Below are 14,078 nucleotides of genomic sequence, written 5' to 3' on the forward strand. Positions count from 1 at the left end.
AATCAATTATTTTATATTGTAAAAAAGAATTTTATATAATAAATAAAATAGATTATGTATGATATTATACTCTGTTATTCAAATCAAATTTATGTTCACGTTTATTTTTTTTTGTTGTCATTGAAAAATATTTTCGTTTGTTTTTTAAGTAAAAAATTGTTACACTTTTGTATATTTTTTATTATAAAAACAAATAACAATTATTACTCACTTTTAATATCCGGAGTACAATTTAGACTAATATTATTAAGTTCGCATCACAAAGAAAAAAATTACTAGTGAAAAAATAAAAAGAAAAATAATAAATAAATAAATAAATAATTGTTGGTGAATAGACAAAGTCCATACTTTTGCTTGCGATTCATCTTCATTTCCTCTTACCTTTTTCACTAACGGCGACCGTAAGCCTCCGATCGGCGAGTATGCCCTGAAGATCTCCGGCGCCAATGTCTCGCCGTAACCACACGACGGAGCTCGGATGCATCGCCGGGGTGGATTTATCCGATCTAGGTGCTGGAAGGGAAGGCTGGCTAGTGGACAACCCCAATCTTCATGTTGCCCTCGACACTCGCTCTCTTGCGCTCGCTAATCGCTCCTTGATACTGCTCCTTCACTGGTCGGAATCTATCACTGGACGTCCCGAACTAGATAGCCATCGCGCCGTCAAGATCCTACCGGAGCTGTCGCCGATTGAAAATGAGTATATCTCCGCCGTCGAGTGGCTTGTGTTCGACGATGACATCAGAATCCTCGCCGCTGGCACCTCGTGTGGGTATCTTATGCTTTTCTCTATCCACGGTCGACTCATTCACAGACAGGTATCTGCTGTTCATCTCCTGCCTCTTTGTTTGGCATTTATCTTTGTGTATTGTCTAGGGATTTTTTATTTTTTATTTTTCCTTCCAGCTAATTGAATCGAATTATCCTTCTGTGGAAGTGGCTGAGCAAACATTGTGAAAAAACAATTGATTGTTTTAGGTCTATCTGAGTTTTCTCTGCAGTTTTGGGTGGAATGAATGCAGAAAGTAAAATTTCTGTAAAAACATGATCTACTTGCCCCAATTCAATGTTTATCAATACATCGTTTATTAGAATTGGGGTTTCGAAATTGGATTAATGAAATTACTTTAGTAGTTAGATTTCTTTCTGAAATGAAGCTGAATTGTCACTATTTTGAATGAAACGTCTCAGCCTATATATCTCATCTGGTTTGAGCAGATCAATGAATCTTTATAAATGGTTGAGCTTCGATTGCTTCATCTTGGAATTGTATTTTGCAGATTGTGAATCCTGGAAAGATTCTTAAGTTAAGGGTGCGAGGAACTGGACAAGATCTGACTCAAGATACCACTTCAGAGGAGGTTTGTGTTGTAATGCCTGGTGTGATTGCTCGTTTCGAAGGATCTGATATTAAGGTATAAGAAGGTTGTGCTGTTCCCTGAAGAAAGAAACTTGCATTGTCTCAATTCCTAGTTTTATGAGCACAGATGTTTCAAACCACGGCATGAAATACTGTTCTTATTCACCTTGTTTGTAATGAAGTTTCTCATTTATTGGTTGGATTTTGGATGTTGAATTTTATTTAATATTGTTTGCATGTGCCCTTGGAAAATGCAGCATCTGATGCAGCAGTGGTTTCAAGAAACTCAATCTCAGTCATGGAAGACAGATTCCTACGACACAATTTCAGACGATCCAGGAAATTCAGTTGCAAGCCTTCCATATCAGTTATGGAATGTTAGCAAGTATGGGTTATGTGCTGATGCTGCTATTACTGGTGTTATGCCCCCTCCTTTGATGGAAATCCAGGTAAGCTCCTCGATTTCTAAAAGCTTCTATATTTTACTTTCGAGTTAAAATCAAAGTGAGAACTAAAATAAAAATCCCTAGAAGATGGAATGGTTGCAGCTAAAGTTATAAATAGAAAATAAAAAACATATATACACATATAGTAGGCGTTTTCAGGAAAAGCCTAAGGCTTCGATACTAATTTTATTGATAAAAAACATTTTTAACCTTAAGAAAAACAGGAAATTGTTTTAGTGATGTTGGGAATGTACATATATATTTGGAATTTATTGAAATTCATTATGTAACTGGCATTATATTGGATGTAACAAAATTGTTCATCCATGATGATTATCGATTTCTTTAGACTATTTGACATTGGTCGTATGGTTTCTGAAATTGTTAGTTATTACTGCAAAAAGTTCCGCGCCCTTTTTTGTTTATTTCTTCTGCCAAGTTCTAGTTTGCTTTTACGATGGATTCTTTTTGTTCTTATTCTTTTGTTCTTTGACTTTTGGAAACTTTCTGAATTATTCTGGTATTTGAATTCAGCTGATTTTATTGTTGGGCAGTCAACTGAACGCTATTATTGTGCCGTCACTGTTGGAGATGATGCCGTGATATCAGCATTTAGGTTAGTATTTTGGATTCTGATAATAATTCACCATTATGCACCTTTTCTTTTTCCCTTATCGAAGCAAATGTGTTGTCTGTAATAGTTGTTTTTTTCTTCCTTGAAGACTTTCGGTGAACAAGAGCAGATCACTGGTTGGAGCCATTCTGTCAAAAGTTGTTCCTGCAACATTTTCGACAATTGCTTCATTTTCAAAATTGATTTGGCGTAGTGACCCAAATGAAACAAAAAAGCCTGAAGCTAAAACCCAACCATTTGCTCGAGGTGGGAAAATTTGCTTTTGCCTCTAAGTCATTAATTTTAATTGATAAGTTAAATTCCATTACATGCCCTTATGATTGTTGATATCTCTGGCATGTTTTTATTAAATTCTTGCCAATGACATCTAATTAATTGCAGCATCTCCACTAACTTGCTTGAAGGATCACCCAAGAAAGGGTGAGAAACTCACATTGTCTCCCAGTGGCACTCTGGCTGCAATAACAGATTCACTTGGCCGTATTTTGCTCTTGGACACCCAGGCACTTGTCGTTGTGCGATTGTGGAAGGTATATTGACAATATATAATTGATTTCGTACCTTCTAGGCTCCCATGACATTATATTTAAAATCTTAATATTGTTGTTTTGTGAAAACTTATGCTTTCCACTTCTTGTGTACATTCTTATTGCTAACCTTTGTTTCTTTTGCAGGGGTATCGTGAAGCGAGCTGCTTATTTGTTGAGATGCTTGCTGCTAAAAATAAGGCAGCTGCTAGCTCCTCTGACAACAGATATTCTAAAAGTGATTATTGTCTCTGTTTAGCTATTCATGCACCACGGAAAGGAATAGTCGAGGTACTTTTCTTCCCTCTCCTCTGCCTCTCCATATATAACATCCTTTAATATTTGAACTTGAAACCACTCAGGAAACCTTAGAATATGCATACATTTTTCAAGTGATGTTGTTGATTAATTTTGTCATCCTATATACTCATATATTCAATATGCGTTCGATAATAATATGAATTACCATAAAATAACCAAGGTTGTGTTTAGATCTGTTTTGGAAGTATTTGGGAGTTTTAGAGAGTTCGAGGATAGTAGAAAGTCATTAAATAATAGATAATTAATGCTATGTAGACAGATGTTGGATGTGATATTTGTATAGGTGTGATTCTTTTCGGTCTAGATTGTGTTTGGAGGTTTGGGTTTTTTATTAAAATAATATTTGTATTCAATATTGTTCCATGAAGAAAAAATTTGGGAACTCCCTATTATTTATAAGGATGAAGAGTTACTCTATTTAATACCAATTCATTTTAAATTGGAATTCCAAATCTCCCTTCTTAACATGGTTTCAGAGAACCATGGTGGGCATATTGAGTATTGATTCTCGTTAGGATTTCGAAATTATCATCTCAATATAAATGTAATATTTAAAAAAAAAATAGATATGTTGTTGAAAAATAGTATCATAAGTGATTTGAAGACAGAGCCTTAAACTATATGTCGACACTATTGGTAAAAAAATTGAATTGAAAATAGGTATGATGTTATGTCTTTAATGGAAAATAGATGTTTAATACTTTAATGTGATATTTTGAACCAAAAGCATATGTTTATGATATATTTTTTTTAAATAATGTTTTATAAGGATTTAAAATAAATTTCTTGTAGCACACTGAAGAAAAAAAAAACTCAGAAAACACAAAGGAGCACACCGATGCGATTCCTTACATTTGACATGATACAGTTGATGTTGTATGTGCTGTCCGGGCTAAGCTACTTGCCCTTCTTGTCGCAGGTGTGGCAGATGAGAACCGGGCCTCGACTTCTGACTATCCCGTGTCCTAAAGGGAGCAAAATCTTACAGCCAACATACAGATTCAGTTCTGTAACTTCATCCTCATCCTCGTACGAACCGCTGGAAGTTTTCTTTCTGAATGGCGACTCGGGTCAGATCTCTGTCCTTAATCGAGTCCTTCATTGAGGTTTCTACCTGATCTCATCTCATGCCATGATCAATTGAATTTCTTGTGTAGTGACTGTATAGGCCAGGCCATTTTAAGCTCATAATTCAACTTTGGTTTCTTTTTTATACACTTTGGTAGTTCGATAACATGTTTGCTTGCACCCATGCAATGTGTATAGATAGTTTGTTAGTGTAGTTTAATTTGTTACACATTCTAAAGTTGATCTCTGAAATAATGTTGATTTTATTTTAATTCAATTTTGTTTGGTGAATTATATTTAATGCCTCCAATGGTTGTTGAAGTAGTTTTTTTCAACAATAAATAGTAAAATCCGAAAAGAGGAATTACTTTTGAATTTGATTAAATAAATGTCTGAGATTGAGAATCCCTCGACACCGTACGATACAAAGGAAAAGTGAAAGGATGATCTCAAAAGAAATTCACTGTGGATTGAAGATGCCTTTTTTAGGTCGTCTATATCCGCCCATCGGTTGTAACTTCTTTCAATCGCTCTAAAACTGTTATTCAACCAACCTGAACATTCACGGCCTCGTCTTTCTTCGCCCGACTTTTACTTGTCCGACCTCCGTGTCGACTGGCCTAAACACCACCGCCTTTTCTTCCTTCGCCCGATTTTCCTTCCCTTTGTCCGACCTCCACACCAACCAATCTAAACGTCTACTGTTTCCTTTTTCTTTGTCCGACTTCTCCTTGTCCGGCCTCCATGTCAATCGATCATCTAGTCGAAGGTCCTCTCGAAGAAGCTTATTTCTTAGTAACGTCTTGATCGTTGGGCCTACACTAAACCCATTATTGACAGGCCCATCGAATTATACATCAAGTCATAGTCCAATTTACAAGTCTATTCTCGAAAATCGCACGTTGATTTTCTTCCCTCAACAATAATGTTATATGATTTGAAATTAAATCACTACTGACAAAAATATATTATTATTATTATTATTATTATTTTATAAAAAAACTAATTGCGTTTTGTGTTTTAGTCTGAAAATGTGAAAAATGTATTAATAATTTAAAAAATCATTGAAATTCATTTCAATAGAAAATTATTTGATAAACACATTCCAAATTATTCTACTTTAAAATATTAAACTCAATATAATATTTATCTATATATTAGTATTTTTCTGCTTATTCTGAAATGGTCTATTTTAAAAATCCTATAATTAATATTATATGTCTAATTATATATATATATATTTTTTCATTCCATTTTAATTGATACATATATATTTACATTTTTTTCTTTACTTTGACTATTTTTTATTTTTAATAAATTTATTAATTTAATAAATATAATTAAGTTAATTAAATTGTTAGTATCTCACCGGATCAATGAACTTATTAAATTTTTAACCTTTATATCCCATAAGATCTATTCAAATTTTTATAATTTTTTTTTATCATATCAATAAATAAAATATTTTTATTTATATTAAATAAATTAAATAATTAAAAAAATTAATTTATATTAATTCTTTTATCCATATTATATTAATTTACTGTGGAAAATATTTAAATTAAATTTTATTTTAAAAATATCAACATGGTTGCATAAAATGAAATAAATAAATAAATAATGTCAATTAAAAGATGTCGGTTAAAATGTGATAGGCAGAGAGTATATTAGCTAGCGTCATTTTTTGTCGGGAGAGGATAAGGCGGAGATAGCAGAGGATTGAGCAGTGGCGTAGCCGGACGACGACGACGACGATCGATCGCTGAACTCTGATGGCCTTCTCCGCCATTGCCAGGCAAGTCGGGAACGGACACTCTTAAATGCTCTGCATTCTTTCTATTGGTTTATTCTTGCTCTCGGGTTCCCTCTGGATCGCGATTCAACTGACGAATTATTTATCCCCCTGCTTGATTTCGATTGTTTTCCTGCGCCAGTGGCTGCTGCAATTCTTCATGCCCTGTGGAGCTGTCATCGACCTTCATGGTGCCCCTGCATTCTCTGCCCACTGGCAGGTCAATTGGTGGCGCATTCCTTCCCAAGCGCCCGCGACCTACGATCTTCGCTTGCCCTCGCGCGTCTGCTTCTTCTTCTGGTACCTTTCTGCTCCAACTGCTCTGTGAATGTGTGTGCTTTTTATTTTAGGGTTATTATTTTGGGTGCTCAAATTAGGGCAAGGATATAATTGTGGACTGGAAATTACTAGTGAAAAACCTATGCCAATATTATTTCTCTGTTATTTTATTTATTTATTTTCCTGCTGTTTTATTTGGTTGCTTATATAGATAGGTATGTAGAAGTGGTGTGTGTTAACCAAGTCCAAAGCATTCTTGATGCCAAGTAAAGATGACTATCACATGGTGCTACAGCATTGGGCAGAATTTAACGTGGGAGTAAGAATGAAGGTGGATTTTGCGATGGGTTGAATCCTAGTTTGGTCAGGATTATAAATTTATAATAGCCATTAAAGCAAAATTGTTCGTTTTGTGAGATTAAAATCCTTTTTTAAGTATGTCAGTATTTTGTGATTACTTTTGATTTGAATGTTTCTGTATTTTCCTTACATAAAGTATCAAAGTACAAACAATAGAATGCAGATATTGGGAAAAATTGCATAGCATTTACAAATAGTGCCAAAGTTTACATAGAGGCTTTTGGAGTTTTGAAATTTTGGAAATAGAAAAGTTAGTATTTGATATGATATTTTGTGAGAAGAAATAGATATTTAATGTAATATTGTTTGAAAAAGTTATTGTTGATGAATAGTGCTAAAAGTTCCAAAAGTATATGTAAAAAGAGCCATTATACTTGCGCTAAGTTGGAATATATGTATTCATTCTTACATGTTTGTTTCCCTGTGAGCTCTTATGCATTTGTGCCTGCAATTCTATAATTTGTGTGATGTGTGCATTTAGATTTGTACGTATTTGAATTTGAGTTGAAGTGATTATTGGGTGATTATTGACTTGCAAACAGATATATTATATACGAACAACTGAATGTTTGGTGCAAAGGTGTTCTCAGACTGAAATGTGAGGGTGCACAAAATAGAGAAACATATTGGCGTAGGTTATGCACTAGCTTTATATGAGACTGCATTGTTGTTTATTAGCCCAAGTCAAATTTCTTGACTTGGTATTATCCTTCACAGATTCAGATCCACTTTTGGTGAAGGCTGCTAGAGGAGATCCTGTCATTCGACCTCCTGCATGGATGATGCGCCAAGCGGGAAGGTACATGGCTGTATATAGAAAGCTTGCAGAGAAATACCCATCCTTCCGAGAGAGATCAGAGACGACTGATCTCATTGTGCAAATTTCTTTGCAGCCTTGGGAAGCTTTCAAACCTGATGGCGTAATCATCTTCTCTGATATACTCACCCCACTCCCTGCATTTGGTGTTCCTTTTGACATAGAAGATGTGAGAGGTCCTATAATACAATCACCTATTCGTTCCGAAGAGAGCTTGAAAGCATTGCACCCGATTGATTTGGATAAGCTACAATTTGTTGGAGAATCTCTTAGAATATTGCGGAAACAGGTTTGTCATGTTTTTTAAGATTCATGGCCTTGATCTAGGGATCTATTTTGGTGATGAAGAAGTCTGTTTTTGTGCTCATGTTTTAGGTAGAAGGACAAGCTGCGGTATTGGGATTTGTTGGAGCTCCATGGACTATTGCCACCTATATAGTCGAAGGGGGAACAACTCGCACATATACAACAATAAAAAGTATGTGCCATACAGCACCCCGTTTGCTAAGGAGTCTTTTGTCTCATTTGACAACAGCAATAACCGAATATATCATTTTCCAAGTGGAGTCCGGAGCTCACTGCATACAGATATTTGATTCATGGGGCGGCCAACTCCCGCCTCATATGTGGGACCAATGGTCAAAGCCGTACATAAATGAGGTGATTCAAGCTATCTTAATATATCCTTACTTCCCTGTGATGAAAAAGTTACCATTTACCAAAACCACCTGAAGCTTTTTGAAAAATGATGCAATCTACCTCCCACAATAAGGTTTGTTGTTGATTCTTTAGAGTTCTTTAAGAAATCTTACAAAGCATATGGGTTGTTTGGTGAATTGATTTTGTTGAATTCTCTGTTTTTTTTTTTCTTGGTTAAATGTTTATCAATAAGTAGTTTACAGCAGACCCTTTTCTAGAACAATGAATTATAGTTAAGCTATGGTTTAAGAAAATTTATACACTGTGAATGCAGATTGTAAGAGTGGTGAAGGATAGATGTCCTCAAACGCCACTTGTGCTCTATATCAATGGAAATGGTGGGCTTCTTGAGAAGATGAAAGGAACTGGAGTTGATGTTATTGGGCTTGATTGGACGGTGGACATGGCCGATGGAAGGAGGCGCCTTGGAAATGATATTAGTATACAAGGAAACGTGGACCCTGCCTGCCTATTTTCCACTCTACCTGCTTTAACGGATGAAATAAACAGGTGTGTTCAATCAACTTAAGTCTGTGTCTCCCTGCAAAAGCTGGTTTGTTTGGTTGTTTTTGGTGTTTTGAATTGTTGTGAAAATAGTATAAAACTGAATTGAAACCAAGATTTCAATATGATATTTAAATTAAAAATAGATGGGAAGGAGTTTTTCTTGTCATGTCATACGAATTGTGTGTCAATAATATTCTGTCTTCTCCCTCAAAAGGAACTAGAGAAACCCAATACATACTTTACCTGGAAATTTAGGCTCATCATATGCTTAGTCTTTTTTCCCTTGACCTTCGAGCTGATAACTCGAAAATGTTCACCTAGTCTTCAGGTCAAACCATGGGCATATAACTTTACCTCAATTGCTTTGCAGGGTTGTGGAGTGTGCCGGGACGAGGCGCCATATCCTCAACCTGGGCCATGGAGTTCTTGTGGGTACTCCAGAAGAAGCAGTGGCTCATTTCTTTGATGTTGCAAGAAGCATCAAATTCGACTCGGAAAATTTGGCTGTTGGGGCAGCACCCAATTTGGTAGCTTGAGAGCCAAATCCTCTTGGGGAACAAAACCAGATGTTCTTGTTCTTCCATATAAGCGAGGAGGGAATGATTAATACAAGTTTTGCAGTGTAATGTAGCCTATACTTGTCATTGCAATCAAATTGTGCGATGCTTTGGAAATCTTGATTCATGTTGTCAATATTCAAGGTTTGAGTGACTATGATGGATAGATATTCTACCATTATAAATGAAAATATTGAGTTACTTTGCTGGGTATGAAAGAAAAAATATATATAATTTAAATAATGTTTTTAAAAAATTGAATAATGACTATTGGTGTCAAGTGTAAACAGGGCTTGTTTCAAAATTAATTTGATATGGGAATTGGGCGGTATTGAATCGGGTCAGGGTCAGACGGTCTGGATCGGTTGCAACCGATCCGAACCGACCCGCAACTTGGTTCCTTTTGTACGAATTTCAAAACCCGGACCCGATTTCGGGTTTTACCAGACTGAGAGACTGCAGGCAGAGCTTATACGATACGAGCTCGAGAAAGCGAAACTTACCAGTGAAGTCTAAGACATGGCTTCGACTGCAAGGCAGCGGCGAACGTCGGCGCCCGATCTCGGAACGGCCTCCTCTGCGTACTCCAAGCTGGACAAACGGGAACGTCGGCCCAGTGACGCTGACCAGGGGGTCGGATGGCTCCTGCCTTTGTTGGTGCTGGGAATGCTTCGGTACATGAGCGCGTCGTCCAATATAATTCACGATTGCGATGAAGTCTTTAATTACTGGGAGCCTCTCCATTTCCTTCTCTATAAATCCGGCTTCCAGACATGGGAATACAGGTATGCGCAAAACCCTATCTTGTCGTTCTTGCATATGCTGATTGTATTTATCTATTTATTTATTTTCTACATATTGAGTTTGTTTTCAATTATGACTGAAGAATTTAAGATATATAAGAACATTTTTCGCTTTCTTTGGAAGTTAGTTTGGGTTTGCGTAGTTGTATGCTTTGATCCGTACAGAGAGGAACCATATTTGAAAATAACTAGAATTTGATTTTATCTATAAATTCTTATAAGAAAAGGATTTGGAATTTTATTTTTTTTGAATAATAATTTCTTGATTAAATATATACACACAAATACATATATATATATATATTAAAAAAAATGCATTTATTAGATTGATTATTGTGATGTTATAGTATGTTGTAGTCACATGGCAATATGTTGCAAGTGGTCTTGGTGATACTTAATTCACACTTTTGATTCGCTATGAACACCCTTCATTGCAAATCGATGGTTCTCTTGGCAATGAGTAAGTACTTTTACCCTAAATTTTTAGTTTGTTCAACTTAGTCATGCATGGAATTGTGTCAATCTTGTCGTTCCCAATGTTTCTTGTGATTTTTTGGACTTTAAATTTGTACTGAAGTAATCCTTTTTTTTGTGTGTTCTGAAGCTCCCAGTTTGCACTGCGGTCGTATTTGTATATTATTTTCCACAACTTAGTTGGATTGCCTGCATCTTGGTGGTTTGGTGAAGAAAAAGTAAGTTATATGATCATCTTTATAAGCTTTTGTTTTGTGCTGAACTGGTGATGGTTCTGTTTCTTGTTTCAAAGTGCTCATTCTTAAATTTAAATTTCAGGTGAGAGTCTTCTATGCAGTCAGAATCTTTCTTGGCAGTCTTTCTGTCATTGCAGATGCTGCTTTAGTTGTTGCCCTGTCCCGGAAGTATGGTAAACGCCTCGCTTCATATACGCTGGCCATGCTATGCTTGTGCAGTGGTTGTTTCTTTGCTAGTACGAGTAAGTGAGCTATTTCTATTATGTTCTTTTCTTTCAATTGTAAATCATCAAAATAGTTTGAGTTATCAGATAATAATCTATGCAAAGTAAGAACTCATTTGGCATTTTGGAGTTGGCTCTATGTTTAACTAGTTAGGATGAAATTGTACATTTTAAGTTCTTTTCAGCATACATGATTGTCAATATGGCTTTAAATGCAGGTTTCTTGCCAAGTTCATTCTCTATGTATGCGATGTCTCTATCATCGGCACTTTTTCTTTTTGAGAGACCTGCTGCTGCTGTTGCAGTTGCAGCCACTGGGGTCATTCTTGGTTGGCCTTTCTCAGTTTTGGCATTTCTGCCTGTTACTGTTTTCTCCTTGCGTAAAAATTTTAAGTTAACATTTGTGTCTGGTGTCGTAACTTCCCTAACCCTTCTGGTAAGTTAAATTTACTTACAACTTAGATATACATAGCTCTGAGTTCACATGCTGAAATCTTGTTACATGCTTCATATAACATACGTTTGCTATTTTCTTGATTTTTCTCTGTGATTTAATATTGGGTTGTATGTATTTCCTATCCTCCAGGCACTTTCTGTTCTTGTTGACTACTTCTACTACAGCAAATGGACCTCTTCTGTTCTCAACTTATTGATATATAACGTATTGGGTGGCGGGGAGAGTCATCTGTATGGTACTGAGGGACCATTGTTTTATCTGAAGAATGGCTTCAATAACTTCAACTTTTGTTTTGTCCTGGCTCTGCTTTTCATTGTAATCCTTCCTGTTGCAAAGAAAAAGTATGTTCCAGACTTCTTGGTCATCATCTCGCCCATGTATATCTGGATAGCTTTTATGTCTCTGCAGCCGCACAAGGAAGAGAGGTATAAATAAAATTCGTCCTCCTCCACTGATGATCAATTTTTCCTTTTAATCTTCTTCATGCAGTGCTGTTTAGTGTTCACTTTTTGTTAATATGTTTGCCTTGATCCATGGATAATAGTTTTAAACAAAAAAGGATAGGAGGGGGAATGAATTGGATTCGATAAATATAAATATCTTGTTGATTTAAGAGTTTGGAAGATCAGCCAAAATTTTAAAACCAAAATTGGTTCAATATTCAATCAGATTTGAGCTTATATTTTGTTGTAAAAACTTAAGATATCTTGAGAATTTCTAATTAAGCTAAACGTCCTGGTAGTAATTTTGTTTGCTAATGATTATCTAGCTTCTGCTGTAAAATATACAGTGGATAAAAGTATATTGTTCTCATAATTGTTGCATTCTCTTGCCATTTGCAGATTCCTTTACCCAATATATCCTCTTATTTGTGTTGCTGCTGCAGCTGTCATTGAGATCTTTCCTGATTTATTTCGGGATAAGTACAATCCCAATGACAGTTCTGTACTTGTTGTGGTAAAACATCCATTTCCATAAACCACTCTCTTGTTTGCTCAACAAATGCGGTTATGACTTACCTTTTTATATTGGCCATACAGATAGCAAAAGGTCTGCGTCCTCTGGTTCTTGGTCTTATCTTGTGTGCATCCCATTCCCGGACATTTTCCTTGATCCACGGTTATTCAGCTCCTTTGGAGATTTACAAACATTTGGAGCACCATGATGATGCAGGGGAAGGTGCGCAAATTTCATACTTACATTAAATTATGCTGTTCCAAATTCCGTGATACCAGACATTATACTTAAATTAAATTTCATACATTATACTTCTGTCTTCTGGGCATCAGATTTTCTCTTTGATAAAACTTTAATTGCACTTGAACTGATTAACTGATGTATAGAAATAGTAGTAGACGTGCTAACTAGGAGAAACTTTTATGAATTAATTCGATGGTCTCTAACATTTCATTGCCTTTTAGTTATTTTATTTTAACCCTGTGAATCTCTTCTTTTGTTTCTAAAGATGTTTTCGTTCAATAATTGTGGGAATTTTCTATACTGGTGTATATTTTCTGAAAAGTAGCATCTGAATCATACAAACTTCAATGTTGTCGCCCGTTGAACTTGTTTAGTGAGTTATTCTCAATCCCCGTCATAGTGAGAGTAGTCTTGTCCCAAATGGTTTATTTGTAGCATTGTATACATGATTATTGTACATGGCACATGACACAGGCTCTGTCCTTTGTGTTGGGAGCGAATGGCACCGTTTCCCATCATCATTTTTGGTCCCCGACTACGTGAAAGAGGTCAGATGGATAGACGACGGGTTCAATGGCCTTCTCCCATTTCCTTTCAACTCAACGCTGGGCGGAACATCTGCAGCTCCACCATATTTCAACAACAAGAATCATGCATCAAATCAACAATATGTAACTCATTCTTCACTATGCTGCTGATTTCTTTGCTCGTTATTCGTATTCGACTTTGGAGACTGATCCTCACAACCTCACTCATCATTCTGCTATTCATCCTGCAGCTTCATGATATAGATAAATGCACCTTCCTTATAGAACTGCATCTTCAAAGACCGTATATCCCTCGGGGTAGCGACTTAAATACTTGGGAGGTATCTCTCTCTCTCTAGATATATGTGTGCTTGGTGCAATGGGTTTCTGGAAATTGAACCTAATGTGATGATCTATCTATAAATTACACAGGTAGTTGCAGCATTGCCTTATCTAGATCGAGAAATGTCGCCGCCGAAGTTCCGGTCCTTTTTCATTCCATACCTTTGGCAGCAGAAGAATGTGTTCGGGCTATACAAACTACTGAAAAGAATACCCGAATCATAGTCTGGTTAGTTGTCTAATACTAATAACAAATTTTTTTACTTGGTTGTTGTATTCTCCCTGCGCAGTAATCAACTGTTGAAGAACTTGACTTGAGGACTTTGTAGATTTTTTTTCACTTTCACGGCTGGTAGTTTTAACATTGTGACACTGATTCTGCTTGCTTTGCTTCTATTGCTAATTGGATCTTTGGTTTTGGCCTGTGAAAATTGCATAGTATTCCTAA

General features: G+C 36.0%; 3 protein-coding genes across 4 annotated transcripts; all 3 read left to right on the forward strand.

The window, feature by feature from the left end:
- Positions 1-350: 350 nt before the first annotated feature.
- On the forward strand, positions 351-4,633 carry LOC127261394 (uncharacterized). Its single transcript, XM_051289735.1, has 8 exons — positions 351-818; positions 1,281-1,415; positions 1,618-1,809; positions 2,361-2,422; positions 2,529-2,686; positions 2,822-2,970; positions 3,115-3,258; positions 4,208-4,633. Exons 1-8 carry the CDS (start codon positions 447-449, stop codon positions 4,391-4,393), a joined length of 1,398 nt encoding a protein of 465 aa, XP_051145692.1. The 5' UTR covers positions 351-446; the 3' UTR covers positions 4,394-4,633.
- A 1,382-nt stretch (positions 4,634-6,015) lies between these two features.
- On the forward strand, positions 6,016-9,484 carry LOC127261092 (uroporphyrinogen decarboxylase 1, chloroplastic). Of its 2 annotated transcripts, none has more exons than XM_051289278.1 (6): positions 6,016-6,151; positions 6,291-6,448; positions 7,505-7,893; positions 7,980-8,264; positions 8,578-8,813; positions 9,181-9,484. In XM_051289278.1, exons 1-6 carry the CDS (start codon positions 6,129-6,131, stop codon positions 9,344-9,346), a joined length of 1,257 nt encoding a protein of 418 aa, XP_051145235.1. In that variant the 5' UTR covers positions 6,016-6,128; the 3' UTR covers positions 9,347-9,484. The 2 variants fall into 2 exon arrangements, with proteins under 2 accessions (XP_051145235.1, XP_051145236.1); XM_051289279.1 differs by lacking the exon at positions 6,016-6,151 and adding an exon at positions 7,330-7,418 and having other exon boundaries at positions 6,322-6,448.
- A 307-nt stretch (positions 9,485-9,791) lies between these two features.
- LOC127261089 (dol-P-Man:Man(6)GlcNAc(2)-PP-Dol alpha-1,2-mannosyltransferase) lies at positions 9,792-13,875 on the forward strand. Its single transcript, XM_051289273.1, has 10 exons — positions 9,792-10,152; positions 10,775-10,862; positions 10,963-11,122; positions 11,323-11,540; positions 11,691-11,986; positions 12,404-12,518; positions 12,602-12,740; positions 13,236-13,432; positions 13,540-13,629; positions 13,721-13,875. The coding sequence occupies exons 1-10, from the start codon at positions 9,887-9,889 to the stop codon at positions 13,853-13,855; spliced, it is 1,704 nt and encodes a 567-aa protein (XP_051145230.1). The 5' UTR covers positions 9,792-9,886; the 3' UTR covers positions 13,856-13,875.
- Positions 13,876-14,078: the final 203 nt, after the last annotated feature.

This window comes from Andrographis paniculata, unplaced genomic scaffold (assembly GCF_009805555.1).
Source record: "Andrographis paniculata isolate CXL003 unplaced genomic scaffold, ASM980555v1 Contig62END, whole genome shotgun sequence".
In the NCBI taxonomy this organism is placed as follows: Eukaryota; Viridiplantae; Streptophyta; class Magnoliopsida; order Lamiales; family Acanthaceae; genus Andrographis; species Andrographis paniculata.